Source organism: Biomphalaria glabrata, chromosome 3 (assembly GCF_947242115.1).
Source record: "Biomphalaria glabrata chromosome 3, xgBioGlab47.1, whole genome shotgun sequence".
In the NCBI taxonomy this organism is placed as follows: Eukaryota; Metazoa; Mollusca; class Gastropoda; family Planorbidae; genus Biomphalaria; species Biomphalaria glabrata.
The window spans coordinates 2,489,933-2,506,983 of NC_074713.1; the positions used below are offsets into that span (position 1 = coordinate 2,489,933).

Consider the following 17,051-nt stretch of genomic DNA (forward strand, 5'->3'; position numbering starts at 1 on the left):
ATGCCAAATGGTTAGTTAGGTAATGTCTTGAGTGTGAACTGGCCTAGTCTGGGTGGGTATGCCTTAAGTCAACTGACAGCTCCTCTCTCTACGTGGTACAAACACCAAACAATATGTACTGTACTCGCTAGAGGGTTATTCAAGTTCTTAAACAGTTTGGCATCATCAAGCCCAAATACTTTGATGAGAAAATACTAACTTCTTACAATGAAAACAGACTTGCTAAAAGAAGTCACTAAAAATGTGTCCAAGAGAAAGATGTTGCAGAAAAATCTGGCATTTCAGTGAACACTTAGTCAACAGTACCAGAACCTTGAGCAAACATAAAATACAATAGTAGCTCATATTTTAAGGGGAGTAACTTTGTAGGACATTCATTTATTTTCCATTGTTGAAGTATAATCCAACTCAGTTCTAAGTAACTCTATTTCCAAGCACTAGGAATTAAGCAGATTCCAGTGTATTTCTTGTACACAAAGCTAACATTAATTAATTATAAATTAAATATATAAGTAAATCAATAAAGCCTCTGAATGATAATTTATTAATTTTTATTCTCTTAAAAAATGTTTTTCACATTTTAAAACCATTCAGCAATACGAAAAGAAATTTAATTTTTTTTTTAACATTTTAATAAAGAACAATCTGTGTAACATTTGTGGAGCTTTGAAAGTAGCTTAATGACATAGTTTTAACAACCTTTCAATACAAATGTTTGTTGATAGTGTATCATGATCATTCCAACAAGTAAATTATCAGCAAATGTACAGTTTCTTACACTTTAATTTGAGCCAATTCTTGAACTAATTCAATGGTAAAGTCTATCTCTTTATAATCTCTGGATCGTGCTAATTTGTCCACATTTTTATTCTCCTCCAAACTACGAAAAAGTTGAAACATGACAAATGAATTAGATCTGGCCACTTCAATCAAATGGTATAATACTGTTTTCCAAAACTTCATTTTTCTCATTAGGTGAGTGATCTTTTCAATCACATCCTCTGATCTATCTTTATCACCAAAGTATTGGAGGAAATCTTTAACAGCCACAGGCTGCCTCAGTTCCACTTTTTCTTGCTGGCCATCTACGTTAACTTGCCTAGTGCACACTGTTTCCTCATTGGCTGGTTTGTGCATTGTGGTTATCAAGCTTGTGACTTGAGTATCCTTCCACTGAATGAACATTGTGACTTCAGTATCCTTCCACTGAACAAACGCAAGATTACCTCTCCTTACCCATCTCATTGAGCCTCTCTCAGACCTTTGTTGGAACTCTCTTATATTTTTCAAGCAGTCTGGAAATCCCACTTGGTGATTTGAGATTGTCCCACAAGCCCCTATTCCATTTTCAAAAAGATCTTTAAACAACTGAATAGAATTTAGTGAATTATCAACAAACAGCTTGTAGCCCTGCCCATAAAGAGGTGAACAAAGTTTCATCACCGTCTCTCGCCACCAATCAGCCATTTCGCTGTCCTTCTTCTTCCCTAAAAAGAAATCAAAGTTCCAAAAATATCCAGACACTGCGTCTTGCAGGTGCCACAACCTCACTGCGTGTTTAGTATCAAAAATTGAGTCTTCGACCACCCTTTTCTCTATTCGAATGTATTCATTAGGCACCCAATACTTCATGCAAGCTTGTCGAATCTGCTCAGCCAGTATTTTAACGTTTCTCAATTTACTCTTGTCTTGTCTTGGTTCAGGCTCGGTGATCTCAACTTTTAAGAAGCTCTGGATTTGTACATATCTTTCCTGTGACATTATTCTGCTGGCCCATATATGTGAAAAAACTCCTCGAGGATCCTCCTCTTTCTTTAACCAATATAGCTCTATATCAGCCAGTGTTACATTACTGCAGTATAGGATTAATGCTAAAAAGGAATACATTTCATCAGGAGTCATGGGAGTCCAACCAACAGCTACCTTGGGTATTGGGGCTTGAATAGCACTGACATGCTCATTGGTGTAATCACATATTTTCTGAATTAGATCCGGAGGAAAGAAAAGTTTAAAGAAGGCTCCTGTGGGAAAAAAAAAGTTATGCTCAGTGTAAAGAATATATTTATTTCAACAGCCGATTACTAAAAATGAGTAAACTAGCAACACTTTGAGAGACAACTATTAATTGTAAAGAAACAAATTAATGACAAATCAAACTCTACATGTAGCCAGTAACATGTTTATTATACTTTTAAAGTTGCGAAGTCCTACCAGGTGTTAAGAACTTTTCCCTGTCCATTAAGACTAATCCTGGTATGCCATTGGGCTGGAACTTTGGAACAGTGACTTCCTCAGCATCATCGAGATCAAGGTAAGATTTAAAGCTGGAAAAAAAAGGAACACAACAAATATAAAATATATCAATAAGAAATATCTACACTTCAAAGACTTATATATATATACAAAAAAGCTATTCCAACATCCTTCAGTATTATTTGTTGCATTAAAGTTCCCTTTCAGACGTTGCAATCTGTTTCTACAGCCAAGGGTGTCATATGGCCAGGACAAAAACAAACTGCCTTTACTTTCAGGTAGCCATTAGAGTTGGATGGACTTCACTATCATTTGTTTCATTATCTGCATTTAAATAAGTTGTTTATATTGAGATATGGCCACAAGTAGGGAAAGAAGATAACCTGATTTGTGATGCCAGCTTTGAGAAGGAACTCTCCACTGTAAGAGTTCAAAATGCACGTTTGGTAAAGGCTGGGAATATTCAAAGGCTGACTGGCAAGAACAAAAAAATATGAACAGATCTAGTAGGCTTGAGTGTTTCGGAGTTAGAGCACACCATAGCAACAAAGTGAAATGTGGTTATGCATACTTACAAATTGATGAATAAAATAGTAATGATCTAGGCCTATTAAAAATAAGATGTATACTTGCTAAGTCTCAAACTTAGAATATCTGTATTTGATAGTACACTTCAATTACTTCAAAATATTGAATTCTTCATGCCTTGTTTATGTCTTTAAACAATAACCATCTGTGTACAATGACCCAGAAGTTTAATTCAGAAAACCTTGACAAATGGGCAGTAACACCCCAACCTCCTTCTCAATGATAAAAGATTCAAATTTTTCATTGAGCTCGCTACTATATCTACAGGTTACAAATTGATAGCAATAAGGAACATTTTCTGGTCCAATGTAACAAAGTCTGTTAAGGATTCATTTCAATCCTGAGCAAAGTGAGATCAATGTAGATTTAACTCTTTCTCTCCCTAATTATTTACCACATTCTAGTGGAATCAACGTTGATATCGTCAGTTAGGAGAGAAAGAGTTAAGTAGCTTCAAATAAAATAACATTTATGTCTAGACATACACAAAAAATACACAAAAAAACATGGCGATCACCTAATGGAGAAACCTTCAACGAGATAGATTACATTTGCATCTCCAAACGATGGAGGTCATCTCTGTTAGACGTGCGGACCCGCAGAGGAGCTGATATCGGCTCAGACCACTACCTTGTCAATGGCAAATGTAAGCTCCGATTGAAACGCCAACCAAAACGAGCCACACGACCCCGTCCATTTAATGTAGAGAAGCTTAAAGACGGCAATACTGCAGCACAGTTCCAATTGAAACTAACGAACCGCTTTGAGGCTCTTGCAGATATATTGACCCTTGAAGAAGAGTGGGCCAACTTCAAAGATACCACTATTGGGTGCGCGGAAGAAGTTATCGGAAGGAGGCGAGGTTCATACAAGGAACGGTGGATACAAGACAGAACATGGAAATTGATAGATGAGAGGAAAGAGGCCAAACGTAGACGAGATCAGAAAAATGAAACACAGGATCGCAGCCTAGCGGAAGAAGCCTATAGGGAAGCAGATCTGAAAGTAAAGAGAAGCTGTCGGCGAGATAAACGGGACTGGATTGAGCAGAAGGGACAAGAGGCACAAGCAGCTGCAAGCAGAAATGACACAAAAACCCTCCATCGTATTGTCCGAGATCTCACTGGAGCAAAGAGTGGACATGGGGCACCAATAAAAGACAAGCAAGGCAAAACTTTGTTAACGAAAGAAGAACAGGATGCAAGATGGGTAGAGCACTTTAAAGAGACCCTTAACCAACTGTCACCAGACCTAACTTACATATTCAAGGACCCCTCTCCAGACAATGATCTCAAGGTCAAGACAGACCCAATAACTGCTGAGGAGGTTACCATGGCCATTGCAGTGCTAAAGAATAACAAAGCACCAGGACTAGACATGATATCAGCAGAAATGCTAAAATATGGGGGACAGTGCATTGTTAACAGAATGACTGATCTCTTAAATCTCTGTTGGCGAGGACTGGCAAAAGGGAGTGATTGTAAAGCTTCCAAAAAAGGGCAACTTGGCAGACTGCAACAACTGGAGGGGCATTACTCTCCTCTCTGTCCCAGGCAAAGTTTTCAGCACTGTTTTGTTGAGACGGCTTCAACAGTCTGTAGATGAAAGGCTCAGAGAAGAACAAGCAGGTTTCCGAAGAGGCAGATCATGTACAGAGCAGATTTTCGTTTTACGAAATATCATAGAACAAAGTCTTGAGTACCAACAACGGCTAACGATCAGTTTTGTGGACTTCAAAAAAGCGTTTGATAGTGTCCTCCGAGAATCACTATGGAAAATAGTTAGAGAATACGGTATCCCAGAAAAATTCGTCCAGATCCTACGACACCTTTACAGTCAGTCTAGTTGCTGCATTAAAACAGAAGAGGGAACAACAGAGTTTTTTACAATCGAGACAGGTGTGAGACAGGGGTGCATCTTATCTCCCTTCCTTTTCCTCCTAGCCATCGACTACATAATGAGGAGAGCAATGAACCAGACTGCCTTTGGTATTCCATGGCATGAACAACTCCGATTGACGGACTTGGACTTTGCTGATGATGTTGCACTACTCGGGGCTACAAATAAATGCATTCAAGAAATGACGGAGAGCCTAGACAGAGAGGCACCCAAAATTGGCCTCCGCATTAACTTGGATAAGAATAAAATTATGCGAGTGGGATATAAGGCAAAGGGTGTCCCCGTCAGACTTGGAGAGTTAAAGCTTGAAGAGCTGGACAAGTTCACGTACCTTGGCAGCATCATAACAAATGATGGAGATGCTTACCATGATGTAGCGTGCCGAATAGGAAAGGCAGGGAGCATTTTCCAAAGGCTGCAGCCTATTTGGACTAGCCAAGACATTGGACTCAAGACAAAAATACATCTTCTCAACACAATCGTCATTCCAACTGCTACATATGCATGTGAGACGTGGAAGTCATCTGTCAAAATTGAGAAAAGACTAAATGTGGCTCAACAGAGATGGCTGAGACGGATTTTGGGAGTCAGTTACACAGACCGGATCTCAAACAAGGAAATCCTATGCCGAACTGGAAGTCGAACACTTAGTGAGGTTGTGACTGAGCGTCGCATGAGGTTTGCGGGACATGTTCTACGTCAAAATGAATTACGCACACCAAGAGTTGCGATAACATGGAAGCCAAAACGAGGAAAGCGCAAACAGGGACGTCCTCGTATTACCTGGCGACACACCTTCATGGAGGACCTCAGAACAGTGGACACCAGGTGGGAGGAGGCTTCAGACATTGCCAGTGACAGATCATTATGGAGACAGCTTGCCGCCCAATGCGCCGAACGGCGCGGGAGGACCTAAGTCTAAGTAAGTCTAGACCTACTTACTTTTCATTCTCAATGATTTCATTTTGTTCCATTTGTTCAGCTCCTTGGTTTTCTGGCAACCCATCCTCAGGCTCGGAGTCAAATTCAGAACTACATGTAGACTCTTCTTCAGTTACCCAAGATTGAGATCCAGAAGAGTGATCAGAATCATCATCATGCTTGATTAGTGATTCTTTGATTAAAGCATCTTCGGCATCACCAGACATTGCTCAAGACAAAGGTGTTAAATTATAATTAGATTAAATCTTAATGCAAGATCTAGATATCAGTCTGCATATAAACATAAATTAAAATATGTAAACATCAAATCAATTGAGGACTGGGCAGAGTTTGAGTTCAAGTTTTTCAGTTTAGGCACATCGGCGCAATTTAGGCCATGTTGTGCCCGTAATCCTTTGAGGACTGGGCAGACTGCAGGCAGATATGCAGATGATGAGAGTAAACAATGATTAGAGAACAGCTGAAAGTACAAAGAATTCTAGAGAATAGATCTGGCATTTTCATGCACATGTAGTGGAGTGGATATCTTGTCAGAAAATACCGGCCACTCCGATATCCACGTGACCCTTCACCCTAGATGGCACCTTGTGTCCGCGCATGACAAGGCAGACCAACGTGGGCATTGTCCATTCGACCGGCATCTCTGGTCGCTGTAATGTCCGTATGTTACTGGACCTAAGTCGTCTCCACTCCATTTTGTGCTTGGTTCTACACCATGTGTTCACGTATGGCTGCAGGTCTTTAGTGTACAATAAAGTTTGGAATCGTCCTACGAGTTGCCTTCGTCATTTAGAATTTAGTTGTCTTCTGTGCCAAACCCACCACAGAAACTTGGTAGCACGAGTGGGGTCAGGAAGAGAGACTACACTGTGGGACCAGAAGTCGTCTCAGAATCTGCTTCCTGACAACCGAAACTAAGAAAGTGACAACTAGACGTAGATGTCAACAAGTAACAGTTAGTTTTTTCTCGTTTCTGTACTTTCAAATATTTTCTATTTTTTGTTTTCTTCTTTTTGTTTCAGGGTAGTTAGATTTAGTTTAGTATATTTTAATATAATTTGCTTATATTTTCTTAATTGTGATTTTACTTCGCTTGAACATTGTTTCTGTTGAGATAGATTTCGTTATTAGGTTACTATTATTGTTAGAGTTTCTTAAGACCTGCAGCCAGATGGAGGGAAATATGGTGGAACCTAGTTCAGTGAAGGGGAGAGACGTGAGTCCCATGTGCAGTGGAGGAGAGCCGGAGGGAATGGAATGTGTCACTAAGGGGATGTTGACTCGACTACACGCTGAACTTGAGGCATTGAAACTGGCCTGTCAGCGTTCTCATTACATCATTGAACCTGCTAGAAAAATTAGACATTTCAGTGGGGATGGCAGAAATGATGAAGTTTCAATTGAAGATTTCGTCAGAGAAATAAGAGATCTATGGGAACTTCGGCCTTACCTCTCGCCTCAAGAGAAGACAGCAACCATCATTGCGAATATGTGGTCCAGCTAGAGTAGAGGTAGATCTTCAGCCACCTCATATCAGAAGTGATCCAGAAGCTCTGCTCGATGCACTTACCTCTGCGTTTGAAGTAATTATACCGGTGCGAGAGGCAGAGATTACATTTCTGATGTCGCAGCAAAGAAGAAGTGAGCCACTGCTCGAATTCTCTCACCGACTATTTAAGGAGTTCACAACGGCCATCAGGCAAGAACAAAGAGAAGGAATAGATTGCTTCAAGGAGGAAAGATTGAGGGACCAATATGCCTATGGAGTCAGAGATCCAGAACTTCGCAGAGAGCTGTTTAGGTTCATAGCGCAACATCCCCAGATAAGTTTTCAAACGCTACGAAACTATGCGTTCAAGTTGGAGAACAAGAACAAAGATGTAGCTCGAGCCCAAGAGCAGTGGTCTGAGGTTCTCTTAGCGAAATTGGCCAAGTTAGAGAAGCAACTTGAAGAGATAAAGGGGTCAGGCTATAACAGTCTGCCAATTTCAACTAACCCACTCTCTAGTCAACCACATAGTCAACGCAGACCCACACAAAGACACACGAAACATAGCAACCAAAACAGAATTCGACCAACAGCACCGCCGGGTCTTGTATGGTCAAGGACGAAGAGAGGATTCTTTCCATACACTGATGATGGATCACCAGTCTGCACCCAGTGCTGGGAAGTTGGACATGTAAGGCGTCACTGTCAGCAATCACCACAACTCACAGCTGAGGTTCAATCTGTGAGCAATAGTGAACCCATTGTTTCACAGCCAACCCACCAAGTAGAACAACGAACCAGTGAGCAACAAGCAGATGCAATGTACAATACAGATGCAAGTCACTCAATTCAAACATCGAGAAATAGAAACTTTAACTCTGGGCAGCCAAACAAGAACAGGCATAACAGAGTCCAGAGGCCAGATAGACAAAGAAGAAACTACAAGCATTTTAACCAGCCACAAAGACGATTTCGCTCACTGCTCCCTATCACACTTTCTACAGCTTCCCAGACATTATGTTTAGAGGAAGACAGACCACTCTGTATGACCGATGGAACCAGCACGTTACAAACTGGAAAGATGTTTGTCGTTCCAGAAGACACTGACAAGAAACAGTTGTTTCGGTTTTCAGAAACCTACTAGGCTGAACGCCCCGGGACGGGTCGTTTCAAGCTAGGGGCTCTGTAGTGGAGTGGATATCTTGTCAGAAAATACCGGCCACTCCGATATCCACGTGACCCTTCACCCTAGATGGCACCTTGTGTCCGCGCATGACAAGGCAGACCAACGTGGGCATTGTCCATTCGACCGGCATCTCTGGTCGCTGTAATGTTACTGGACCTAAGTCGTCTCCACTCCATTTTGTGCTTGGTTCTACACCATGTGTTCACGTATGGCTGCAGGTCTTTAGTGTACAATAAAGTTTGGAATCGTCCTACGAGTTGCCTTCGTCATTTAGAATTTAGTTGTCTTCTGTGCCAAACCCACCACACACATAAGGAAACAATTTTACTATTGCTTGTAATAAAATTCTATTGTACAACTAAAAGTACTCTTTAACTATTGTAAAAACACAAACGAACAAAGAAATAGAGACTAGCGACATACAATTTAATTAAACAGCGAATAGAGTTTAATAATAAAATCACATTTATATATTTTTTTTACAAAGTTTTGTTTTAATTTAAGTCAAACAAATCTTAAAAGAAATGAACATATTTATTTTAAAAAAATGCACCTTAGTAAAAAAAAATGTTTACTTTTCTATTATCTAGTGTATATATGGAAATTAAAAGATGCATAAACATTTTATATGCTTAGTTGTCAAAGTGTCTACAGTGTATTTTCTAATAAAAATATCACATTGAAATATGTCAGCAGTTTCATAGTATAAGTATGGTTATTTTAACCCTTGTCACTAGAACTATTTGTACAAATACTCCTTCTTCCCTAGTGCTATTAGAGCATGGAATGGGTTGCCTGAGCTAGCCAGGAAAACCAGTGACTTGGCAGAATTTAAGTCATTGGTTAATATGCATGACTAAATGCATGACGCGTAGGACGTAATCATCTTTTTTTGAAGTAACGTCTGTATTAACTATTATATAAGATAAGATAAGAATTTCGGAAAGGCCTATATTAGTATATAGTATATAGTTAATATAGTATCAATATCAATAATACATTCTTATTTAATCTTTTTAAAATCTAGAATAATTCTAGAATCTAAATCTCAAGTCTCAGTCTAATATTACTGCTAGATCTAGATCTAGTAGGCCTAATAGATCTAGTATTACAAGATCTTATTTACCTTGTAGATACTATTTTTAGAGTTAAGTCTAGTAGAATAGTTAGTTATCAAGATCTATATATTAGATAGACTCTGGTATGTTTACATCATAGTGAGAATGATATAAGAAAAATCAGTTAGGTTGTATCATGGGATTTGCCGCCCATTCTTCTAGTTAGCACAAGCGGTGTTGCACTGCCGCGCTGGTGTGCAAATGTACACAGATTCTAAATAATAGGCGCCTTCGATTGTTTTAAGGCTTTTCCCGCGATAAACTAAATACTGTCAAGTAATTAAACTTCAAATCTGTCAGCGAAATGGTAAAAAAAGAAAAAAAAACTTGGAAAAAAATAATTTTTCAATGCCGAAAAGTAGGCCTATACAAAAATAAAATATTTTTAACAAAAAAAAAGCCTAGATTTAGCATAGGCCAATTAACGTTTCTTTTATTGTGTTCACCACAAAAAAAAATAAAAAATTCTTTGTGCCATTTGGCATACGCTCGTCCCCCATATGAGAGTCATATGTTGGTGAGCTGAAAGATGATCAACGTAGCAGAGGTGTCCCAGATTAGACGCCAATTTAACTTGCTTACCTGACATAGAAGAGAGCAACTGGTTGCATGCGGCTTCAGAACGAGACAGCTGGAGGTCACTTACAAAGGCCGCGGGATATATATTTGAGATCCAAAGTAAATCAACTGCCGAGGACAGACGTTGACGGCGAAAAGAAAATCTAAATCAACCATCGGCGGACAATGGTTATGCCTGCGCTGGATGTGGCAAAATATGTAGGTCACGGTGTATCCACGGGAAATACTGCATTCCTCAATCTTCGGACTCGAAGACAAGCGTTATTATTATAATTGTGTTCATCAGATACACTAGCTATTTATAGATTTTTTAAAACCATTTTTTTTTTAACTTTTGAATATGGAGCTCTATAATAAACACGCTTTTTTTTTCAGGTGCTCTAAGTAAGGGAATAGTCTCAGAACGCCGTTGTCACAAAGGGGCTTCAGATCAGGTGTAGGCTATGTAGCAGAATTAAGGTCATTGGTTAATATGCATGACTAAATGCATGACTCGTAGGACATAATCATCATCTTTTTTTTTTGAAGTAACGTCTGTATTTTATAAGATAAGAATATATTTTCCAGGTTAAAGGGAGACCGACTAACAGGGAAAAAAAGCAACGCTTCTTCAAAAGTGCTATCACAGTACGCTCGGACACGCATTGCACGTGGAGAGGGTGAAAGAAAGACTCTGCCAGACCGTTACTGGTGCTGTACGCTGCAGTTTTAGGGTTAAAACTAATTTCCCAGAGTCAAATAAGGAAGTCTAAGGAAAATTGTAGAACCATAGTATATGTGTACAACTCATGATTGTCTCCCCATTCGTTTTGGGTTCACATTTTTTAAATCAATATTTTATATGTGTATTTTCTGCAACCTCACATGCATCATATTCATTATTAGAATCCATTAAAAAAAAACTAGATAACTAACTAGACACCAAGTTTCAACACTGATATTGTTTTGATGAGAAATGTGACCACTCGATCCTCAACATCATTGATATATTTTTAGGACGATAACATTTTAACTTAATTTGTTATGACCCAGTGTTTGTTTTTTTTGTAACTGTATGCACCGGTACGTTTTTCAATGTGGGGGGAAAATATTACTTTTCTTGTATTTTAAAGTTTGTTATTAATTTATTAGTTGTTAAAAGTTAAGACTCCATCACCGAGTGTGGCACTTATTTTTATTTACAAAAATTTTTTTAAAAGCACCGTTATGACCTACGGTAATCTGTTCAAATTGCATATCACAAAAGTGTCTTGAAATGGACAAACCGTGGAACATTTTCTAGTGTTCTTGTCCTTGGTTTCAATCTTTCAATAGAAAAGTAATTACCCTCTATATTTAACTCTTTCTCTACGTAATTATTTACCACATTCTGGTGGAATCAACGCTGGTATCATATCAGTTAGGAGAGAAAGAGTTAAACCTGATGGCAATACAATTGTGTGCACTATCTTAGTGTTTAAGTTTTGCATTGGCAGTGTTTTAAGTTGTTTGTCCTCACTAGTTGCTAATGAAAACATTTCAATAGTCCGCAGTAAAATACATTTCAGTTCTACCGTACCTTAACAAATTAACCAACACAAAAAAATGACATGCAATTAATTGATTTGATATTTATTTTAAATGCTTTTAATAAATTAGTGATTAGAATAATCTGGTTTGACAAAGTGACTTAAATATTTAAACAATGAATTTAATTTTTTTTTAAATTATTGGTACATATTAGTACAAAAAATGTTACATTTTAATCCACAAAAAAAGACTGTTCATTAGTTACACTAGCTTGGTGGACATAATAAATATTAGCAATCACACAATATTAAAATGTAATCAATATCTCAACAAATTGCAATCATTCAATATTTAACATCACATTTTTTGGCTAAGTGGTAGACCTGTGGTATGTTACATAATGTAGATGTTGCATTTGTATGTGATTGGTCGTGCCTAGTGAGTGACAAGACTTGCCAAATGACAACTCTCCCATTTCCACTCTCTCACAGTCATGCACAAACCAGACAGCATGTTATACTAACTATCACTTGGTAAGTTCTAAACAGTTTGGCATCACCAATTTCTTCCAGTCCCAATGCTTTGAAGTGAAAATATGAACATCTTACAATTGAAATGAAAAGGGCATTGCTGAAGAATATCAAATAAAAAAAAAACTTTAGAAAGAAATTTCAGAGAAATATGTCAGTGAACACTTTGTCAACAACAGTGTAGACTGTAGAAGATTGAGCCAACATAAAATACAATAGGACCCCAATCTTCTAAGGGAAATAACTTTTGTTAGGCATTCATATTATTTATTTATTTCCCTTCTTGAAGTGCAAATTTTCAAAATCACTCCATATTTCCTAGCACTTCAATTAATGAGATTCCACTTTATTTTTGTACTTAAAGCTAACATTAATTCAGTATCAACGTGTACTAGTAAATCAATATATTCTCTTCATGACGGCTTATACATTTTTATGATCTCAAAATAAGATTCTGTTTTTCATAACATTCTATAAACATTAAGCAATACAAAAATAAACAAAAATTAAACATTTTAATGCTGAACAATCTGTGTAACATTTGTGAATTTTGAAAGTAATTTCATAACATAGTTTTAACAAAAAAAAATGATTGTTGATAGTGTGTCATGATCATTCCAACAAGTACATTTTCAATTAGCACACAGTACACTTTTTTTTTACACTTTAATTTGAGCCAATTCTTGAACTAATTCAATGGTAAAGTCTATCTCTTTATAATCTCTGGGTCGTGCTAATTTTTCCACATCTTTATTTTCATCCAAATTGCGAAAGTGCTGAAACATGACAAATGAATTAGATCTGGCCACTTCAATCATATGGTAAAAAACTGTTTTCCAAAACTGCACTCGTCTCATTAGGTGGGTGAACTTTTCAATCACATCTTCTGATCTATCTTTATCACCAAAGTATTGGAGGAAATCTTTAACAACCACCGGCTGCTTCACTTCCACTTTCTGTCGCCGACCATAAACTTTAACTTTCCGGATGCACACAGTTTGCTCGTTGGCTGGTTTGTGCATTGTTGAAGTCACATTTGCGACATGACGATCCTTCCACTGAACAAACACGAGATTACCTTCCCTCACCCATCTCATTGAACCTCTGTCAGACATTTGAAACTCTCTAATATCTTTCAAGCAGTCTGGAAATCCTACCTGCTGAGTTGATATTGTCCCACAAGTTCCTATTCCATTTTCAAAAAGATCTTTGAACAACTGAACAGAATTAAATACGTTATCAACAAACAACTTGTAGCCCTGTCCATAAAGGGGTGAACAAAGTTTCATCACCGTCCCTCGCCACCAACCGCCCAATTCAATGTTCTTCGTCTTCCCTAAATAGAAATCAAAGTTCCAAAAATAGCCAGAAACGACGTCTTGCAGGTGCCACAACCTCACGCCGTGTTTTGAATCAGAGTCTTCGACAACCCTTTCCTCTATTCGAATGTATTCATTGGGCGTCCAGTACTTCATGCAAGTTAACCGAATCTGCTCAACCAATGATTTAATGTTTCTCAATTTACTCCTGTCTTTTGGTTGTTTGGTGTTCTCGACTTTTAAGAAGGTCTGAATCTGTTTATATCTCTCCTTCGAAATGATACTGCTGGCCCATATGTGTGAAAACAGGCCAAGAGAAACCTCCTCTTCCTTAAACCAATATAGCTCCATATCAGCCAGCGTTATTGTACTGCAGTATATTATTAATGCTATAAATGAATACATTTCATCTGGAGTCACTGGAGTCCAGCCAACAGCTAGCTTAGGTCTTAAGGCTTGATTAGCATCAAAGTTTTCATTGGTGTAATCACATATTTTCTGAACTAGATCCAGAGGAAAAAAAAGTTTAAAGAAGGCACCTGTAGAAAAAAAAAAATTAAAATGTATGATTAATCTAAAGAATATATTTATTATCTTTATTTATTATCAACAGTTATTTAATTTTTATTTTTAATTTTGACAGAATTATTTATTGTAAAGAAAAAAAAATGATGAAAAATCAAAAGCAGAATGCACAAAGTAACATCATATTATTACAGTTTCAAAGTCCTACCAGGTGTTAAGAACTTTTCCCTATCTATCTTTGTCTTATCTTCCATTAAGACTAATCCAGGTATGCCATTAGGTTGAAACTTTGGAATAGTGACATCCTCAGCATCATCAAGGTCAAGGTAAGATTTAAAGCTGGAAAAAAATAATTAAAAAAATATAAATAAGAAGCTCTTAAACTTCAAAAAGAGGCTTGTGACAATTTTAAAAATTATTTTTGGATATCATTTGATATCATTATCTGCTATTAAACAAAGTTGTCAAATTGAGGCATGGCAACAAGTAGACAAACAAGGAAAGAAGATGTACGTGCCCTGATTCATGGTTCCAGTTTTCAGAAGCCCATGTCCACTGTATGTTACAGTTCAATATACTCAGACACTTTTTAATAAGTAAAAAAATCCACAATACAATCAACTGCCAAAGTGAAATTTCGCCGGAGCTGGAAATCCGCAAATGGTTTGAACAACTGCCAAGAATAAAAAAAAATATGAAATACGTAAGAAGACTGAATTATCTTGGATTGAGAGCATATCAAATTTTACCAAAAGATCTCGAAATTAAAAATCCCAGTCTTCACCAGGATTGTGCCTCCACCAATGGCTTAGTAGACTCTAAATCTCTAAATAACATGCATGACTAGATTAACACATGGGTACTTGAAGGACTTAAGTATCTTCTTTGAATGAATGTCTGTACTTTATAAGACAAAAGACAAAAAATAAATGTATGTCTAGATCTACTTACCTTCCCATTCCATAGGTATTAAGTAATTGAGAACCTTGATTTTGAGGCAACATCTCGTCTAATTCCGAATCAGATGAGCTCGTAAGCCCGGGAGATTCAAGGGATGAGGTATTACATGAAGACTCGTCTTCACTTTCCAGTGTATGAGATCCAGAAGAGTGATCAGAATCATCATCATGAGTGATAAGTGACTCTTTTACTAAAACATCTTCGGCATCACCAGACATGAATGCTGATGAGTTGAGGAAGGCGGGTAAAACTGGTGAAGATTTACTGCTGCTGGGGTGAATGACTGTATAGAAAATACAATAAATATACATATAGGTAACCCTTCCAGACCAAGTAAAAACAAAGGACATTTGGGTCTTCATCAGCTACATAACAAAAAAGTAGGGGTACAAATAATTAATGCAAAATAGGCTTGTTAACTGTCCGATGTTGTTCTCTATCGAGGCAGAAAAGAAATGAGCTGAAAGGAGGCGGTGATGTCTGACAAAGATAAATGGGAAAAGGGGCAGAAAGTTAGTGCCCATCTCATTTTAAATAAAAGTGTGCTGGTTGTTGATCCAATGAGGGTGCAGGGTGCATGACATGTTTTCAATCAGGTGTTTTTGTCATTGCATTGTTTGATCGCAGTGATGAGGAGATCAATAAGTCATAAATAAGGTACCTCTCTGATGTGTGCTATTGAAATGTATCGAAATGGGCTTAGTTACAAGATTCCGAATGTCTCTAAGGCTAAGGCGTTCTTGGAGTCTTGCCTGTATTTCCAATATATGTAGATAATTTGGCACCTTGATCATATATATAAATAATAATAAATGGTTCTCTATATCTACTAAATTCTAAATCTAACTTAATTAAGTTAATGAAATGTGAGTGTGAGTTTTAAAAAAAAAAGAACGAAACTTATTTTGTTCATTCAGTGATTGTCGACTAACGAGTCTCATTCAGATCTTTTGATCTTAAATTTATATATGAGTATATCTTATAAAATACACTTAATACAGACTTAACAGACGTTAATTATGACTAATCTATCATAATTCATTAAATTTTTTATTTTATTTTTATCATTATTTTAGCCAGGCAAAGGCTAAGTCAGCCTAAGTTAAATTTTAATTAGGATCTACTAGCATCTAGTCACTAGGTGACTAGTGACAATTTATTTTAGTCTCTCTAGAATAGATCTAGATCATGACATTAGATTTTAGATGTGCTACTCACTAAATCTAGAACTAGATTATTCTAGATTGAAAAGATCTTTTTATATTATATTTAAACTTAGGTCGACCTGGTATGAGTGGCTGAGTTATAGCATGTTATAATAAAATTGTGAAGTCCAAGTCTATTTGTACCAGTCGGATTTGCCGCAATTTAATAGCACATTCTTCAATTTTGTAACTTCAAAACTGAAGTTTACGTCATTCTAAAAATATCAGTACTTATATAGATCTATAGCCTGGAATAGAATCTATTCGTACAGAAAAACGCACAGTAGAGTCTACCCAATGCTTAAAAAACATAGAGGAACAAGTAGATCTACCTTAGCCAACATTTATTTCAAAATATACTAGAATACTAGATCTATTCATGGATAATAACTTACACTTCTAGAATATAAATAAATTCATCATCTTATTTTTTTTTAAAATATAATCTAATATATTTATTTAATTTTCGGACTCGAAGGCAAGACTTATTATTTATGAAACTTTTATTTTTAAGCTATACTGATAATAAATCAGTAAATTTTAATTTTGTCTGTAGATCTAGAGTCTAGATCTCTAGACTTTAGATCTATTTAGCTTTCAATGACAACATTTATTATTTGGCTACGTCTTCGGCTCAAAATTTTCGGCGGATGGGGAAGGGGTGGGGGCATCTGATTAAAGCAGGTAAAGTTCGAAATAGGTACCATCTGCATGGATAACAGTTTGAACTTGGCCCGAATCACTTCTATATAGACATAGACTCAATAACACGATAAAGCTTGGATAATTAATATAGCCTAATTTTAAAAAGTAATTCAGTACCAATAATGTTATGCCAAGATCCATTTTAAGCTAGCGAGATAGCATAATTTAGACTAAATGCTATACAAATGATGAGCTCAAAATAATCATAATAATGCATTAGTAATTATTTACAGATCTACGCATT

The 17,051-nt window shown here is 37.0% G+C and overlaps 2 protein-coding genes across 3 annotated transcripts; both read right to left on the minus strand.

Annotated features, from left to right (window-relative positions):
• Positions 1–538: 538 nt before the first annotated feature.
• On the minus strand, positions 539–9,643 carry LOC106054232 (uncharacterized). The gene is made up of 4 exons (XM_056024207.1): positions 9,484–9,643; positions 5,683–5,890; positions 2,212–2,324; positions 539–2,021 (listed from the first exon to the last, which is right to left on the minus strand). Exons 2-4 carry the CDS (start codon positions 5,886–5,888, stop codon positions 775–777), a joined length of 1,566 nt encoding a protein of 521 aa, XP_055880182.1. The 5' UTR covers positions 5,889–5,890; positions 9,484–9,643; the 3' UTR covers positions 539–774.
• A 2,001-nt stretch (positions 9,644–11,644) lies between these two features.
• LOC106054233 (piggyBac transposable element-derived protein 4-like) lies at positions 11,645–17,037 on the minus strand. Of its 2 annotated transcripts, none has more exons than XM_056023541.1 (5): positions 16,925–17,037; positions 14,889–15,180; positions 14,455–14,610; positions 14,146–14,276; positions 11,645–13,951 (listed from the first exon to the last, which is right to left on the minus strand). In XM_056023541.1, the coding sequence occupies exons 2-5, from the start codon at positions 15,113–15,115 to the stop codon at positions 12,753–12,755; spliced, it is 1,713 nt and encodes a 570-aa protein (XP_055879516.1). In that variant the 5' UTR covers positions 15,116–15,180; positions 16,925–17,037; the 3' UTR covers positions 11,645–12,752. The 2 variants fall into 2 exon arrangements, with proteins under 2 accessions (XP_055879516.1, XP_013065469.2); XM_013210015.2 differs by lacking the exon at positions 16,925–17,037 and adding an exon at positions 16,183–16,337.
• Between the last annotated feature and the right edge of the window lie 14 nt (positions 17,038–17,051).

Bases quoted from the DNA above. Each gene is read 5' to 3' on its own strand.
- LOC106054232 (XM_056024207.1), bottom strand. From the start codon at position 5,888: ATGTCTGGTGATGCCGAAGATGCTTTAATCAAAGAATCACTAATCAAG. The intron at 2,325-5,682 runs GTAAGTAGGTCT...TTTTTTTTCCAG, and splicing joins GAAATCATTGAGAATGAAAA to CTTTAAATCTTACCTTGATC. The intron at 2,022-2,211 runs GTAGGACTTCGC...TTTTTCCCACAG, and splicing joins GGAAAAGTTCTTAACACCTG to GAGCCTTCTTTAAACTTTTC.
- LOC106054233 (XM_056023541.1), bottom strand. From the start codon at position 15,115: ATGTCTGGTGATGCCGAAGATGTTTTAGTAAAAGAGTCACTTATCACT. The intron at 14,611-14,888 runs GTAAGTAGATCT...TATTCTTGGCAG, and splicing joins AATACCTATGGAATGGGAAG to TTGTTCAAACCATTTGCGGA. The intron at 14,277-14,454 runs GCACGTACATCT...ATTTTTTTCCAG, and splicing joins AACTGGAACCATGAATCAGG to CTTTAAATCTTACCTTGACC.